The sequence below is a fragment of the Acanthopagrus latus genome, chromosome 8 (genome assembly GCF_904848185.1).
Source record: "Acanthopagrus latus isolate v.2019 chromosome 8, fAcaLat1.1, whole genome shotgun sequence".
In the NCBI taxonomy this organism is placed as follows: domain Eukaryota; kingdom Metazoa; phylum Chordata; class Actinopteri; order Spariformes; family Sparidae; genus Acanthopagrus; species Acanthopagrus latus.
The window spans coordinates 28,894,368-28,911,134 of record NC_051046.1 but is presented as its reverse complement, the minus strand read 5'-3'; the positions used below and the strand labels follow the sequence as shown (position 1 = coordinate 28,911,134).

The 16,767-nt window shown below is 42.9% G+C and overlaps 1 protein-coding gene across 3 annotated transcripts in view; it reads left to right on the top strand.

Annotated features, from left to right (window-relative positions):
• LOC119024923 (anoctamin-1-like) overlaps positions 1-8,670 on the top strand; it is a 56,964-nt gene extending 48,294 nt beyond the window's left edge. For all 3 annotated transcript variants that reach the window (XM_037108160.1, XM_037108161.1, XM_037108159.1), the window contains 2 exons: positions 4,304-4,409; positions 5,281-8,670. In XM_037108160.1, the coding sequence (XP_036964055.1) occupies positions 4,304-4,409; positions 5,281-5,541 (367 nt within the window). In that variant the 3' untranslated portion in view covers positions 5,542-8,670. The remainder of the gene's footprint in view (positions 1-4,303; positions 4,410-5,280) is intronic.
• Positions 8,671-16,767: the final 8,097 nt, after the last annotated feature.

Sequence of the window (16,767 nt, the reverse complement as noted above, 5' to 3'; positions counted from 1 at the left end):
AAAAATTATTGCAGAATAATCATGAATTAAAAAATGCACCAGGATTCACCATTATTATATATCTTTATAGGATGCTGATGCCAAAGTTAAGTTGAAATGAAAAAAATACGAAAAATACATTGAATAGATATTTTTTTTAGCAAAAAGAACTGTACAAAGTTCAAAACAAAGTGGATGGAATGTGTAACATTTTGTGCAAAAGTTTACAGAGTAAAGTACAAGGAACGTGCGATGTGCAAATAATAATCCAAAACACGTTCACATGCAGACTGTTAATGTAGCGGGTTGTGTCTATGGTGCAGGATAGTAGTCTATGTAATGACGGCCTGAAGGAATATTTTTGTGTATATTTCACAGGTATTACAAAGTGAACTGCTTGTGCCCAACTAATGATCTGGTCTTAACCTATATTCTGTGGGGAGAACTAATTGCCATATATAGTATAGTTTACTTTAAATTGACTTTAAATTTGTGCTATGATTCTTTTGAATGAAATAAAGTAATCAATCAAAACATAACTAAACTGTAGGAATATAGGCAAATTTGTTCAAATTATTATTATTATGTCACAATAAATATTCTACTAAATGTACTAAAGACGCAACTACCTCAGCAGAGTTAACAATAATTCACTCAGAGCAATAATCCACTGCTACAATAGTCCATAATCATCCACAATAGGCCTAATATGTGTTAGTGTTGTTTGGCACACTTCACATTAGAGACCTATAAACTGAGGACATACTGAAACAATCCTAAAGTAATGTTAGTTGGCAAGTATTTAACAGCAGTGGAGGTCCAGGAGGGACCAGTAGCTCCACTGGACGAGGATACAGCAGACATGACAGACATCTGCCTTCAGCTAGTTTCTTCTTTTACTTTTTCCTTTTTTCTTTTTTCTGAACCAGATGAATAGGTTTGTTTTGATGCCATGCCGTGAATGACCAGTACCGGGGGCTCAGCTCAACTTTCCTCACATCTCCTCGCTTAGTAGTACTGATCGTCATAGCAATGCGCTAGACAACAGATCTGACCAATCGGTAGAGAGCAGATCTGACCAATCAGCGGGCCAGGTGACAGGTACTTACTGTAACATACTGTTACATACTCTGTCCTGTCGGTAAGATAAGAGTGAAACCAGTTGAGAGTGGTGTCAGTGAGTCCGACAGTGTGATGTAGCTGGTTGAGAAGTATACAGTCATCCACAGTGTCGAATGCTGCAGACAAGTCAAGGAGGATGAGGAGAGAGGGTTAGCCAGTCTCCATCATCATCAGCAGGTCGTTTGTGACCCTCATCAGAGCTGTTTCAGTGCTGTGGGGGGAGCGAAAACCAGACTGAAACCTTTCGTAAAGGTTGTTGTGGTTCAGGTGATCCTGTCGGTAGGCAGAAATGGCTTTTTCTATTACCTTGGAGAGAAATTGAAGGTTGGAAATGGGCCTGTAGTTGGCAAGGATTTCAGGGTCCAAGGAGGGTTTTTTAAGGACAGGTCTGATTATAGCAGTTTTTATGGCAGATGGAACATAGGCAGCCTGGATGGAGTGGTTTATCACTGTGGTGACAGAGATGTTTGTTTTCACCAGGGCTGTAGGAAAGGCGTCGAGGGCACAAGTAGAGTGTATTATCCTTCTGATGATGTCCTCAACCTCTTGCTGTGAGACTAAAGAGAAGCAGTGGACAGACTGGGAGATCCCAGACTGTGGGTCGAAAGTCAGGATAGGTAGAGTGGAGAGACAGCCAGATAGGACGGCACGGATGGAGTCAATTTTTGAGCTGAAAAAAGCCAATGAAATTATTGCAATGTCCTTTTGTAGTTTCTATGTGCGGGGCTGTTTGTGGCTTGAGGAGATGGTTAATGGAGAATAGCTGCTTAGAGTTTCCAGGACTCTCTTTTATGATGTTGGAGTAAAATTGTGATCATGCCTCTCTGAGGGATTCTGAGAATCAAATTATCTGGGTTGATGTTTTTCTGGGTCCTAAAGCAGAGTTGGTGTTTTTTTTCCTCAATGTGGGGGGACGGAAATGGTAACTCCATGGAGATGACCTTGTGGTCAGACATGCCCAGGTCATACACCAGTAGATTGCTGATAGGGGCAGAGTCTGTAATGACAAGATCAAGAGTGTGCCCCTGGTGTGGGTACATCAACATGTTGAGTGAGATTAAAATAGTCCAAAAATTGAAGAAATTCAGCAGCAAGACAGCAGGAGGGGTTTTTCAAGTGGATGTTCATGTCTCCCAGTATAACTGTATTAGCAGATGGAGCACAGAACGATGAGAGGAGGTTGTGCATCTCCAGAATGAAAGCTGGGTTAGGTTTGGGTGGACGGTAGACAAGTACAGTCATGAGGAACGGAGGCCTACATTTAAATGCAAGGCACTCAAAAGAGGACAGTTCAGGTAGAGGCAGGGGGGACAGATCCAGCTCATCACGGTAGACAGACAGACCACCACCATGGCCTGTGCTGCAGGCTTTCTGTAGGTAGTGGTAGCCAGGAGGACAGGTCTCATTTAAAACAGAAAACACATCTGGTTTGTGCCAGGATGCTTGTCCAGGATGTGGTCGTGTATGAGACGAGATTTGTTTGTGAGAGATTGTGCATTAAACAGTTAAATTTTGACATCAGGACGAACAGTGAGTCTCTGGATTGGCTGAAGCAGCCTGAGATCCACTCCGCGTTTTCTGCCCCATTCTGTGTTTCCATGGCTACTAGTATGTGGGGTGACAGCACACTGATGACGTGAATGAGACAAGACAGTGCACACAGCTGACCAGAGGGATTGGATTGAATAGAGCTCAACTGTGAGGTTCCAGAAGTGAAGCTGGTTGCGTTTTTTTGGGATCCATAACACAAACACAATATATGGATATAATAATAGCACTAAAACTACGACTAAGGATCATGAGGTGCATTAGTGCGCATGTTCCAGATCAGCAGTTCAGCAATCTAACAGCTTGTGGAAGGAAGCTGTTGATTAGTCTGTTAGTTTGGCCTTTTTGACTCCGGAACTGTTTTCCTGATGGCAGCAGTTCAAAGAATGAGTGGAGAGGAGGGTGGGAGGCGTACCTGACGATGTTCAGTGCCCTGCTCCTGCAATGGCATAGAAAGAGACCCTCTCAGCACCTCTAACTATCCACTGCAGGGATTTTTTGAGGTACTTCATGTTCTCCACCCTCTCCACTGTGTGGGGCTGTAACCTCCAAAGTTGATGATAATCTCCTTCATTTTGTCCACATTGAGCACCAGATTGTTTTCTCTGCACCAACCCTCTAGGTGTTTAACTTCTTCTCTGTACATAGATTACTCATTTTTATGAATGAATCCCATCAGGGTGGTGTTATCTACAGACTTGATGATCTGGTCCACCCCATGTCTGGAAATACAGTTTTGTATTAGCAGTGTAAACAACAATGGACTGAGTCCACAGCCTTGAGGAGATCCAGTGCTCAGAGTGATGGAGTTGGAGGTGTTATTTCCAACACCGACAGACTGAGGAGGAGCTTCTCCATTAGTCTCTAGGGGATGATGGTATTAAATGAATTAACTGAATTGCATTAAAGCACTTCCTGGATAACCTCTCAGTTACTTACCTGAATTGCTGTTCCCCTTTGAACCAGGACTGCTAGCTACGGCTGTAACACATCTTCATACCTGAATGACTGAATCGGTTGATTGCCAGCAACTTCCAAAACTCCATATAGCCTACCCCAAAACAACATGATTGTTGTAGTGTACCAGACCTTTGTAGTATGCTCGCTGTTTGATTAGGTTTAGGCAAGTAATCTACCTGTGTAGGTTTTTGGGAAAATAGTGTGGATTGGGTTAAAATCATGACATCAATTAAAGTGACGTGAAGTCACGTCTGACTTTTGCTTTCACACTGGCCACAAATCGTGGTTTTCCTGAGTTAAAGTGTTGTGCTTGTTTGATCTGACCATCCATCCCCGACCGCCTCCCTCTGCAGAATGTATGGCTCTCTGTGCTGCTTCACTTTACTTTCCTTTGCCGCTGTAGTCATTTCTACAGCCACCACATGTCAACACCTAACAAGAAACTCGCCATCTCCACCCTGAAGAAATGTGGATAAACACTGCATGAGCCCAAGTGCTAGCTTAACACCAACAGGAAATACAGAACATTGTGTTCTTATAACAGATCAGACAGTGATTCAGTCACCAGCTTCAACTCATAATGGCACCTTCAGCTAGTAATAGGAGATGATGTCACGTTAATAAGAATGTTGCTGGATTATAAATTGTAAGAACCGAAAAGGAAGACAAATAAAATGTATTTTTATCTCTAAAGGTATAAGGACTACAGAGAGCCTCCTTGGTCAGCCAATCCATATGAGATCTCCAAGGAATTCTGGGCAGTGCTTGCTGTCCGACTGGCCTTTGTCATTGTGTTCCAGGTACAGTGAAACATGTTCTGAAGTAACAAACCAATTACAAATGCTATACACTTAGAGTAGTCATCCCAAATTTCCACTGGATACATGTCTGCTGCATTACGTCCCCGTCACGCCAGAGGAGCTGATAGGTTTCCGGCACAAATACTCTGGCAGATGCCGGAGCAGGATGCAGCAATTCTGCTGAATTTAGCACTAAGCAGACAGGAAGTCAAGCACCAAAATAACAATATAACATCTGGTTACTTTTCAAAATGAAACACTTGACGCCAGCACACAGATCTAAAAAAAAAAAAGACAAACACAAGCTCTTCTGCTAATCCTTCAGTTGGGAACATGTCATGTTGTTTTAATAATACAGTACTATAACTGCGGTCGCAAGTGATCATGTGATTATCGTGGGAACTCCTCGGCCTCACAATGCCAGCTCTCTACTGTACTGTGCCATGCCGGACTCAAAACACAACTGGTGGGGATTGCTGGACAGCGGAGCAAAACCGGATCGGAGCCGTAATGCAGCAGACACGTATCAAGTGGAAATCCGGAGTGATGGAATCTAGGACAAACGCTCCATCACTGATGCACCACATATCATGCACACTGAAAGGCAGAATGACTTAGACATTGAAATTGTTCTAAAATGCAAATTATACTTTATTTCTGCTTCAGGGTTTGGGTTTTGTGTTACACACTACATTCCTTCCATTTTCAATATGTATATTCTAAAAGTCCAGTGTGTAGGATGATGTGCCATCCAGCAGGTCAGGTTGCAAATCGCAACCAAGTCAAAAGTGCTCACCTCATCCTCCCTTCGATGGCCAGTTATAAATTGAGAAACACAAACTAAACTAAACTTTCAATTTGTCTTTACCAGAATGTTGTGATGCTGATGAGCGACATCGTTGACTGGCTAATTCCTGACATCCCTAAAGACATCAGCCTCCAGATCCACAAGGAGAAGATTCTATTGGTAGACCTCTTTATGAAGGAAGAGCAGGGCAAGGTCCAAATCCTTGAGAGCCGGTTGTCCACAGGGGACAAGGAGAACTGCAGCCGGAGCAGCAGCAACAACAACAACAGCACAATGGCTCACCCACGCTCAGGACTTCACACCAACAGCACTAAAAGCCTCTAATGCTCGTAATAATTCAATTCGTTCAGTCTTAGTTAGCAGGCCAAATGTTGCCAGCACCCTGCTTGCTCAGGCCAACCCAAACTGATTTCATGTTCTTATTCAGATCATTCCAACACCTGGTAGCGCAGCTGGCTGAGGTAAGAGGAGAGTAAAGGTGAATGTGTGGGGCCAATTATGTCACAATATGTATGGAGAGTTTTAAAACTATCTCAATCCATACATGCGTACTGAGACACGTTGTGAATGTGTACACAAATCTGTAAATGTGCAAGGATTTAAGAATATGTACAAGAATAATACACGCTCAAATTTACCATGTGTACAAAAATCCCACATTAGCATACGATATGCAGTATGTATAAGAATAAAACCGTATACTTAACAAACTCAACTTTATTTTTGTTGCTGAATCTGGAATTTTTGTTTTCTATTTCAATTATATCTATCTAAACTTTGGTGCAGTCCTTTATTAAACAAGAACAATTACAAATTGGACCCCTGAGAAAGGGCTGTGAAATATAATATTATAATATATTATTCTGAGCAAATGTCATTAACACTTCATGTTATGCTAATCATGCCAACTACTTGCCCTCAACAGGTCAATAAACTGAATGATTGTAAATATCAAAGTTTTTCCTGTTAATTTATGGTTGTCTTAAAACATAGAGTGACACATAATAACTTGAGTGTTGTGCACAGATCTGCAGATTTCACAATCGTGGTAGTTGTCAAGTAACACATTTAACATTTATTTGAAAGTACCCCAGATTTGCCACAATAACTGCCTCAAAATTGACCATATGATTTAATAGTAACATTTTGCTATTTCATGTTTTTTCTAAGTACATAATAGCTGGTAATTTCTTTCAGACATTTCTATGAAACTTTCACTTGGGTCTGGCCTAACCTCTGCAGGTAAATGAACCATTTAAACATTGCCTTTTCCATCTACACCATTGTTTTAAGTGTAATAATTAATGTTACCTAACCCACATATTCACCTGATATGCTCTGACCTCTCATTTTGACGTGTGACTTTTTTCAGTTTGCGCTCATAAAACAAATCCTGGGCACGCTACAGTAGTCTGTAGTCATCCATTTATATCAGAAAGGTGTTTGAATGGGTACTTTCTCAGCATTGAGAAGCAGGCATCCCTTAAGAATTCCATATCAATCTGCAACATTATTCTTAATCACTATTGTTCTTAACTTCTTGTTGTTAAACCACCAATCCAACTCTCTGCATTCTATAACAGTATAATACTATAGAGCCATCTATGACACAGGGCAGTGCATGAGGCGCATCATAATTTAAAGTGTTATTTCACTGGTAAAATAATAGGCTTACATTGTACAAATTACAAGTAATTTAGATAACCACCAGCTATCAGACAATTTACAACTTCAGCTCAAAGAGACCTTTATTGGTCAACTCTATCATCACGACAGCCTTAAATCATCTGACCTGCCAGATGGTTTGCTATACAGAATTATCTCAGAGACTGTCCTTGAAAACAGTTGGGAGAGGTCAGGAAAAGAATTTGGTAGGTGATTGGATGAAACCTGTGTCTATCACATGTAACTTCAGCCAATCAGATCCACAGTAGGAAAATGCTACCAGAGCCAGTTGGCACATTAATCTTGTACCGGTTGTTATAGGCTGATATGTACTGTTAAATGTTTGTGCCATGGTCTCCATGGAGTCCGATCAGAACAGACTGAGCTAAAGACAGCAGAACTGTTCAGAGGAACATGAAGTGTTGTGAATGTGACAACACAACAAGTTCACACAATATAAATGTACTGAGGTACCACAACAACCACAGGACAAAGACTGAGACAGCTGAGACTGAGGCACAGAATTGTTCCTAAATTCTCATGAACATAATGATGATTTTACAATGTCAATAATAAGTAACAAACAGATGACAATAAAGTAAAGAAACATTCATCTGATTGGCGATCAGTAAGGGTCAATATGGCTTCCAGTGATCAATGATCGGCAATAAAAATCTTGAACAGAGCGCTCTTAAAATTATCAGACTATGAGACTGGTCTTGCACAATCACTTGTCTATTGAAAATAATCAAAAGAGAACATGACCCTGTAGAAAACCTGGCAAGAAGTTAATAGTGGGTGGATTCTCATTTCTGTGTGGAGTGTCATGTGTCAGATTTCCTTTTTATGTAAATCTTTTCTCACAAAGTGAGCAGCTGAATGGTTTCTCTCCTGTATGGATCCTCATGTGTTTTACCAGTGACTGACTCAGACTAAACCTTGTTTCACACACTGAGCAGCAGTAAGGCTTCTCTCCTGTGTGAACTCTCATGTGCCTGGCCAGAATTCCCCTCCGGATGAAGGTTTTTGAGCAGACAGAGCAGCTGACTGGCTTCTCTCCTGTGTGGGTTCTCATGTGTGTGCTCAAACCTGTGCTCTATGTGAATCTTGTAGCACAAATGGAACAGTTAAAGGGTTTCTCCCATGTGTGCATTCTGACATGCTTCACAACATCTCCTTTGTTAATAAATTGTATCTTACAGACTGAACATCTGAAGGTCCTTTTCCCTGAATGAACAGAAAGCAAAAAAAAAAAAAATCTCCTGAAGGACTTTGTGTCAAATGTTTTATGTTCAGGGCAGTTCAGGGGCTTCTTGGCAGTGTTACAGTCTTCTCCACCTTCAGGAACACTGTTGTTAGCCAGAGTTTTTAAATGTGACCAAGGCTTCCTGGTGTGCTTCCTGTCAGAACTGTTTTCAGTCTCCGACTCAGAAGAGTCTGAAGTTTTGTCATCACTACCTGGTCATATGAAAGGCATGTTTCTCAGGGTCTGCTTTGATTTCACAATTCTGTACTTCCAATCATAATCGATGTTTTCAGCTTGCTGGGAACAGTCTGAAATGTCATCATCACTGACTGGTTGATGACTATCTGGATCTGAAGCCCTGGTTAGTTGTGACCCTCCACAGTCCTCTCTATCACTTCCTGGTTCCATCTGTTGAGTTGAGCTGCTGGTTAGAGGTTCTGCCTCTCTGTTCTTTTTAGTCTGTCTCTGATGAGGCTGTGAGGACTGAGTGTACTCTTTACCATCTTCACTCTTCACAGGGTCAGGTCCATGAAGCTGCCCTCCTTTCTGACTGCTCCACAGTTGCTCCTGTTATCGGTATGGCCTCATGGTTCTGCTGGACATCTTGAGATAATACTGAAATACCAAACTGATACATTAAAGCAGACACTGACATTTCCAGAAAAGTGGTCATGTTCTGTATTTTTTTTTTTCTGCTAGCAGCACAAGGGCTTTAAGTACATTACAGTCACAACACAAATACAAAAGCCACAACACAAATACAAAAGTCACAACACAAATACAAAAGCCACAACAGAAGTGACCCACAACCGAAGTGAACGGCAACGGATGTTGACAATGCAGCGGATTGTTGCTGGCATTTTTGGACCTGTGTGCCGGCTGTCTCTGGGCAATACAGAGTCCAACTTAGTCGCTGAATTTTTTCCAGGCTCTCTCCTGTTTTGTCCAAGTCTCTGTGTATCTGTTTCTGTCCCGGAGCTCCCGAGCTCCGGTCTCTGTATGCGTATGGAGAGTGGTAGTATAGTTCGGGGTGCTGAGCACGGTTAGCACAACAATAGAACAGCAGGCTTTTCTCGCTTGTTGTGTCGTTCCGAGCCGGGGCTGCAGTGCCGACGGCAGCGCTCTGGTCTGATCCCAGAGCTCTGTACAACCATACCGCTGTACACACATACAGAGACCGGACAATAAAGGAAAGTGCTTGGAGAAAATCAGATAGGAAGTTGGACTACTTGCTAAGTTATGAAAATATGTGTCTGTTACTTGATTACAGTGGTCTGTTGTACTTTACTATGAACCACAGTAGCACAATCACAGCTGACTTTCCTGCATACTAGCTTGTTGAGTTTACTTGCTTCGACTCAAAGGAGTCATTGAATAGTGATATTATTCACATGAACTGAGTTCATGGGGAGACAGTGAGTGTAATAATTACATTCATTACATTCATATATATATATATATATATATATGGTCTTCTTTTCTGGATTGTTTTATCTTTGAGCATATATTTGCAAATTAATCTGGCCAGATACTGAAACAGCACAGACCTCAATACAGCGCTTAAAGTCCTAGTCCCACAAACTGTCTGCGTTTTTCTGGTTTTCCATGGTCACAGGTGAATTCATGCCATTATATGGGATCACAGACAAGTTGTTGTGTGTGCAGGTAAGTTTAGCATTGTGTTTGTATAAATACAAGGATGCTTCTCCTTTAAGGCTAGACGTCCAACTGCCTTATCCAACCAGTCTCCGACCAATCTGTTGCCTCTTGTCTGACCCATTCGGCACAAAAGTTATATTGAACGCACTGCTTCGACATGCTGCCTAGTCCACAACAGTGTGTACGTAGTGTCTATGTCTCATGCCATTACTCCAAGACATGAAGACAAGAAATGACGGAACTGAGTGCATAAAAAAACAAAGAGCACACAGTATTCTGTCCCTCCCACACACCGCGCTAATTTGCTAGCACACCGCCAATCAGATTATCCGATGGCTCAGACGTCCGACAGCCAGCCTCCTCAGACTTCGCATGCTGAATCGGATCAGACAACATCCGAGCGGCTCTGAAAGCTTCCGATGCTGCTGAACACACTAAACATATTTGTTCCCGTCCTCCTCTGAGTCTCTCCAAATGCTTCAGATGTCCAACAGTTGGGCCGGTGTGTTCCTGCCTTTAGTCATTACATAATGACTGCAGCTTTGTTCATGAGGCTATGTCATCAGATGGATACCAACAATAATTGCATGTTACGACCCTTAACCATAACATTCTCCTGTTGGCAGGTCAGCTGTGGTGGCCAGCCATTATTCATTCCCTCCTGGCTTCCATCTTAACTCCTCCCCCTTCTCCATATCCAACAAAATGCTCTCTTTACTGCCTCCCCCAATTTGCCTCACTTTCTACCTCTCTTCCTGTCAATCCCATTGGTGTCAGCAACTTCCAGACTGATCAGGGCAAAACAACCTCTGAACCCTACCACCACACAACCATGCCTGAGAGCCTTTGTCCCTGCAGTCCTGCACCTGGTCTTCATAGTGTGCAGACTTCCTCTAAAATGCCTCCTCCCACCCCACTCCATTTGGCACAGTCAGCTCCGCTAGGATGATTTTCTTTCCTTTACACAAAAACAGAACTGCACCCCGTCTCAAGGCAGAATGGATGACATCTGGAAACCGGAGCCTCCTTTTCAGGTCTATGCTTAGTTCCCATGGTTTTATTGGGCAGTGCTGACTGTGCTCCTTCCTTGATGAATGTTACTACAGGTGGTGGCTTCCTCTTGAATTCGTGTTTCCTGGACCACTCCTGCTTTAGAATGTCAAAAGGCGTGGCCTGTACTTTGTTGTGGCGTTTTGCCCACAAAGCTTGCACAGTGGGAAAGTGAGTTTGTTGGTTCTTTTAGGCCCCAAATTTTTGCCTGGACAATGGTTCACCTCTCCTCTGGGTTGGTCAAGTCTGTTTGTAACTGATGTAAAGCTGAGGGGGATTCCTATCAACCTCCAGAGGTACTTGTGTAAGTTTCCACCTGTAAATATATAAAGGTCTCTACTGACTGTTTATGATGCTGATGTATGGATGCTATTATAAAGTGTTGTGATTAAGATCCTCACCCACCATGCCTGGCTCTTGCTGCTAAGGACAGAAACTGTTTTTTGGGCAATTTGTGATGAGGTGTCAGTAGGAGAGACAGGATGACAGACACTTTTCCAGGTGTATATTCAGTGTTTTTTCCTCATACAAGATGCTGAAGACACTGCCTGTAACCACATTACTGTTGTTTGGATGTGATATTGTTTTGTGGGTTGATGTCTGGGACATTTCTCTTTTATTTGATGAATAAAGGATGTGGTCCTGTGCTGTTGGATTACCTTTCACACAGAGGTCATCTTGCCTTGGCTGCAGCTCTGTTGCTACCTCCACTGGCGAATCAGAGATGGAGCGAAACTGCCCCCCATTTCACCTCTGTAACTTCCATTTGAAAATTGATGCAAGGACCCTGCCTCGAAAAGGCAGTGTGAATGAGGCTTTTGTCAACAGAAAATCACTGCGCAGTATTAATGTGCTGGTAGGTCCCACTGGCTACTACTGTAGAATCGCTTGTGCTATACAGTATGCTGGGCACCGGGGTTCTGTTCTAACTAAGAAAACAGCAACATAATCTTCTCCAAATTTGACATGTCATTAGCCCTACCTACACCCCACTGTTTCCACAGGTTTTCTGTTACCTTTGTCATTCCAATCCAGTGACCTATTATATATATATATATATATATATATATATATATATATATATATATATATATATATATATATATATATATTACATTTTCCATTCTGTCAGATGATCTGTGATGCCAAATGCATCATCACTACTGTGGAGAGAAACTGCTTGTACACATCAACACACATTGTGTTATATCCATCTGTCAGTAGACTGTATACAGACACCTAAGATGGCAGGAATGGCGGTGCGTGCAGGTGCTGGTGCAAGTGCTGGTCTTGTTCGAAACCCAAGATTTATAAAACAGCTGGTGGGAAGTTGATAGTGGAAGATGAGCTTTTGAACTTTCTTGTCATCAAAATGAGGACACTAAGCCACAATGAAATTGTTTTGCTGGCGTCAAACAACTTCTCATCTGAGTGGATTGAAGAATCCAAGGGGCTTCTGTTTGAAGTTTGTCCGAAAACTATGCAACGCTGTGTCTTGCACAATGGCCCACAGATGGACATCAACAACATTAAGGCATGTTTCAAAGTGCTTTATGAGTGTGGTGAAAACATTCCAAGGTTTGTTTCGCACTACTTAGTTGAGCTACCACCTGTCGGGTTTGGCAGCATAGACGCCTTGGCACTGCTTGGCAGGGTGGACCAGTTGAGCCGAGAAGTGTCTAGTTTGAGGAAGGCCCTGGGAGCACATATGGACGTGGGGGAGAACCTGTGGACGGCTACTGTGGCTATGGACTGCTGGTACTGGCATTGAGAGTAACATCCAACACTGAGAGTAACATCCAAGTTGTTAAAATCAAACTGGTGAGTGTGTTTGCTACTAGATTCTCCCCTAATCTTGATGCTGACAGTAATAACAGTAATGAATAATGATTAAATGAAGATCTGTGTGGTGTCATTTAATGCGCAAGGGCTGTGTGTTGGCCACAGTGAAGCGGACAAATCACGTCACGTTGTTGTGGACAAGCTCTTGGAGACCTGTGATATTCTGTGTGTTTAAGAGACATTCTTAGCCAAACAAGACTTTGACAGACTCAGTGCTGTACACACAAGACTTTTATGGGGCTGGTGAATCCACTACTATCCTTAGCATTAATATAATCCAAGGCAGGATACCAGGTGGAGATGCTGTTTTATGGAATAAGAAATATGATCAGTTGGTTAATGTGGTTGGATTGGATGTTGATTGGGCTATTGGAATAGAGATAAATTGTAATGACAAAAAGTTCATTATCTTAAAACATCTAAACACCATATGAGTGCTACCAAAATGAAGATGAATACCTTAATAGATTTTCATGTGTCATGTCTTTTATTCAGGATAATGCTTCTACCTGCATCTATGTTGTTGGAGATATGAATGCTGATGTGTCTGATGTTAATTTTTTATTTGCCATTTAATGATTTAATGCAGTTCTGGTCTGATGGTGGTTTGATCCTTTTTAGCAAGGTGCTTATGCCAGATAATAGCTATACTTATATCAGTGATGCTTGGCATTGTACCTCCACAGTACAATGGCAATAAAGGCTATTCTGGTTCTGATTGTATTCTGGCACACTGCTTCATGGCTTGATCACTGTGTATGCACAGCTGATGCACATGACTCTTTAGATGAGATGAAGATTATTTATGATCTGGCCACTACTGATCATATATCCTTTTCTGTATTGTTAAATTTGTTGAATGTACCTATGCTATTGCCTGTGGATAGCAACCCTCTCAGTGGCACCACGATCACACCAAGCATGTGCACGGCCGGGAGGAGGGTTAGCAAAACAGAGGGAAAGTGAACGGAGGCTAAAGAGAAAAAAATTTACAAGTAGACAACGCAAAGAGTATGTAAGCTCAAATTTACTGATCTACATACACAATCACCGTACACAGCAACAAATTCCACTGATACCGGTGCTCAAACCTTCTGCAAAAATAGTACCTTCATACCAGTGTGGTATGTGTCGATGTGTTTTGTATGTTCTTATTGAAAATCAATTTAAAAAAAAGAAAAACAAAGAAAACCAATAGGGAACTTGCAGATTCCCTGCTTGGGCCCTAACTAGGCAGTTATCTTACTGCATAGCCTATTTTTCATCATACAGGTTTACATTTAAGTGTACTGTCTATGTGTCACTAAGTGCTAGATCTGCAATATATTCTAGTGACCCACTGATAGTTCCTTTATTTGTACCCAGAGGTAGATTTTGTTTGCAGCAGCAGTGTCATTTCCCACACATATGGGAAAACATAAAGACACAAAAAGCACATCATCCAAACTCATAAAAATCTGAAAAGTTTTAGAGAGTTCTTACAGGTCCTCCGTCATTCTGACATAGTAAATATATGAGAAGAATATATATATATATATATATATATATATATATATATATATATATATATATATATATATATATATATATATATATATATAAACCTGGAGCCCCCGACGAATACCGAAGCTGAGTTACCAAGTACCTTCAGAAGATCTACTAGTGGATGTGAATGCTGCTCTGAAGAAAATCCCCACAGGAACCATCACTAAGACAAACAAGCTGATACACAGTACAGCAACAGTAATCATGGAGATGCTTGGCTACAAGGTGGGCTCGGGACATAACAAGCAGTACCCACCATGGAAGAGATGGTTAGAGGCCAAGATAAAGGCAACACGGAGAGAAGTTAGCCAGCTAGCAGAACTGCAGAAAGGGAACATGGTGAATAAAGGGGCACCCAGGAAGGACAACTCACTCTCCATACCAGAAGCCCTCGAAACTGCCAAACAACGACTATCAGCTCTGGCCACCCGGTTGAAGAGATACACCAAGGAGGGAGAGGCCAGGAGAATAAACTAGTTGTTCTCCACTGAACCAGCCAAGGTGTGCTCTCAGTGACAGGGAAACAACAACTGGTCAGACCCACCAAGAGCTGAGGTGGAAAAATACTGGAAAGACATATGGGAAAGAGAGGCATCACACAATACCGATGCCCAATGGTTAGTGGACCTAAGGGCTGACCACAGCAACATCCCAGAACAAGAACCAGTAACCATCTCAATGGCATACATCCAAGAAAGAGTGTCAAAGATGAAGAGCTGGACAGCACCAGACCCCGATATGATCCATACATACTGGCTGAAGAAGCTAACTGCACTCCATGAACGCCTAGCAGCACAGATGAACCAGCTGCTGAGGGATGGGACCCGCCCAGAGTGGCTAACCCAGGGCAGGACAGTCCTAATCATGAAGGACCCCCAGAAGGGACCCATCCCATCCAATTACCGACCAATTACCTGTTTCTGCACAACATGGAAGGTCCTGTCAGGCATCATTGTGGCAAAAATGAGTAAGCATGCGGCTCAATACATGAGCGAGGCACAGAAAGGAATTGGCAGTAACACCAGAGGAGCCAAGCACCAGCTGCTGGTTGATAGAACAGTCGCCCAAGACTGTAAGAAGAGATAGACCAACCTGTGTACTGCCTGGATTGACTAAAAGAAAGCCTACGACTCAGTGCCGCACACATGGATACTGGAATGTCTGTAACTGTATAAGATCAACAGGAGCCTAAGGGCCTTCATCCAGAACACGATGGAAATGTGGAAGACAATCCTAGAGGCCAAATCAAAGCCAATTGCCCAAGTCAACATCAAGTGCGGTATATACCAAGGAGATGCGCTATCACCACTGCTGTTCTGCATAGGCCTGAACCCCCTCAGTCAGATCATCACAAATACTGGCTACGGGTACCGATTCCGTAGTGGGGCAACAATCAGCCACCTGCTCTACATGGATGACATCAAGCTGTATGCCAGGAGTGAGCGAGAAATAGACTCACTGATCCACACCACCAGGATCTACAGCGATGACATAGGGATGTCATTCGGATTGGACAAGTGTGGCCGGATGGTCTCAAAGAGAGGCAAGATGATCAGGACTGAGGGGATTGACCTGCCAGAGGCCAACATAGGTGATATCCAAGACAGCTACAAGTACCTTGGCATCCTATAGGCTAATGGAAACCATGAAGAGGCCACAAGGAAGTCAACCGCAGCCAAATACCTCCAGAGAGTAAGGCAGGTCCTGAAAAGTCAGCTGAATGGTAAGAACAAGGTCCAAGCCATCAACATGTATGCACTACCAGTCATCAGATACCCCGCTGGTATCATAAGCTGGCCAAAGGAGGAGATAGAAGCCACAGATATCAAGACTAGAAAGCTCCTCACCATGCACGGAGGGCTCCACCCCAAGTCCAGCACCCTGAGGCTATACACTAAGCGGAAAGAGGGAGGCTGAGGACTAGTAAGCGTCAAGGCCACGGTCCAGGATGAAACTTTGAAAAGTCAAGAATACATCAAAAAAATGGCCCTGAAGGATGAACTGCTAAGTGAATGTCTCAGGCAGCAGAACCCTGTTGAGAGTGCAGAGGAGGAGCAGACAACCTGGACGGACAAGCCCCTACATGGCATGTACCACCGTCAGATAGAAGAAGTGGCTGATATCAAGAAATCCTACCAGTGGCTGGAAAATGCAGGACTGACAGACGGCACAGAGGCACTAATCATGGCAGCACAAGAACAGGCCATATGCACAAGAGCCATAGAGGCCAGGATATACCAGAGTAGATTAGACCCAAGATGCAGACTGTGCAAAGAAACCCCTGAGACAGTCCAGCACATAGTAGCAGGGTATAAGATGCTAGCTGGATCAGCATACATGGAGAGGCACAACCAAGTGGCTGGGATAGTATACAGGAACATCTGCAACCAGTATGGAATAGAAGTACCCAAATCCCAATGGGCCATACCACAGAAGGTGGCTGAGAAGAACAGGGCCAAGGTTCTGTGGGACTTCAGCTTCCAGACTGACAAACAGCTCCTGGCTAACCAACCGGACATAGTGGTGGTGGACAAAGAGCAGAA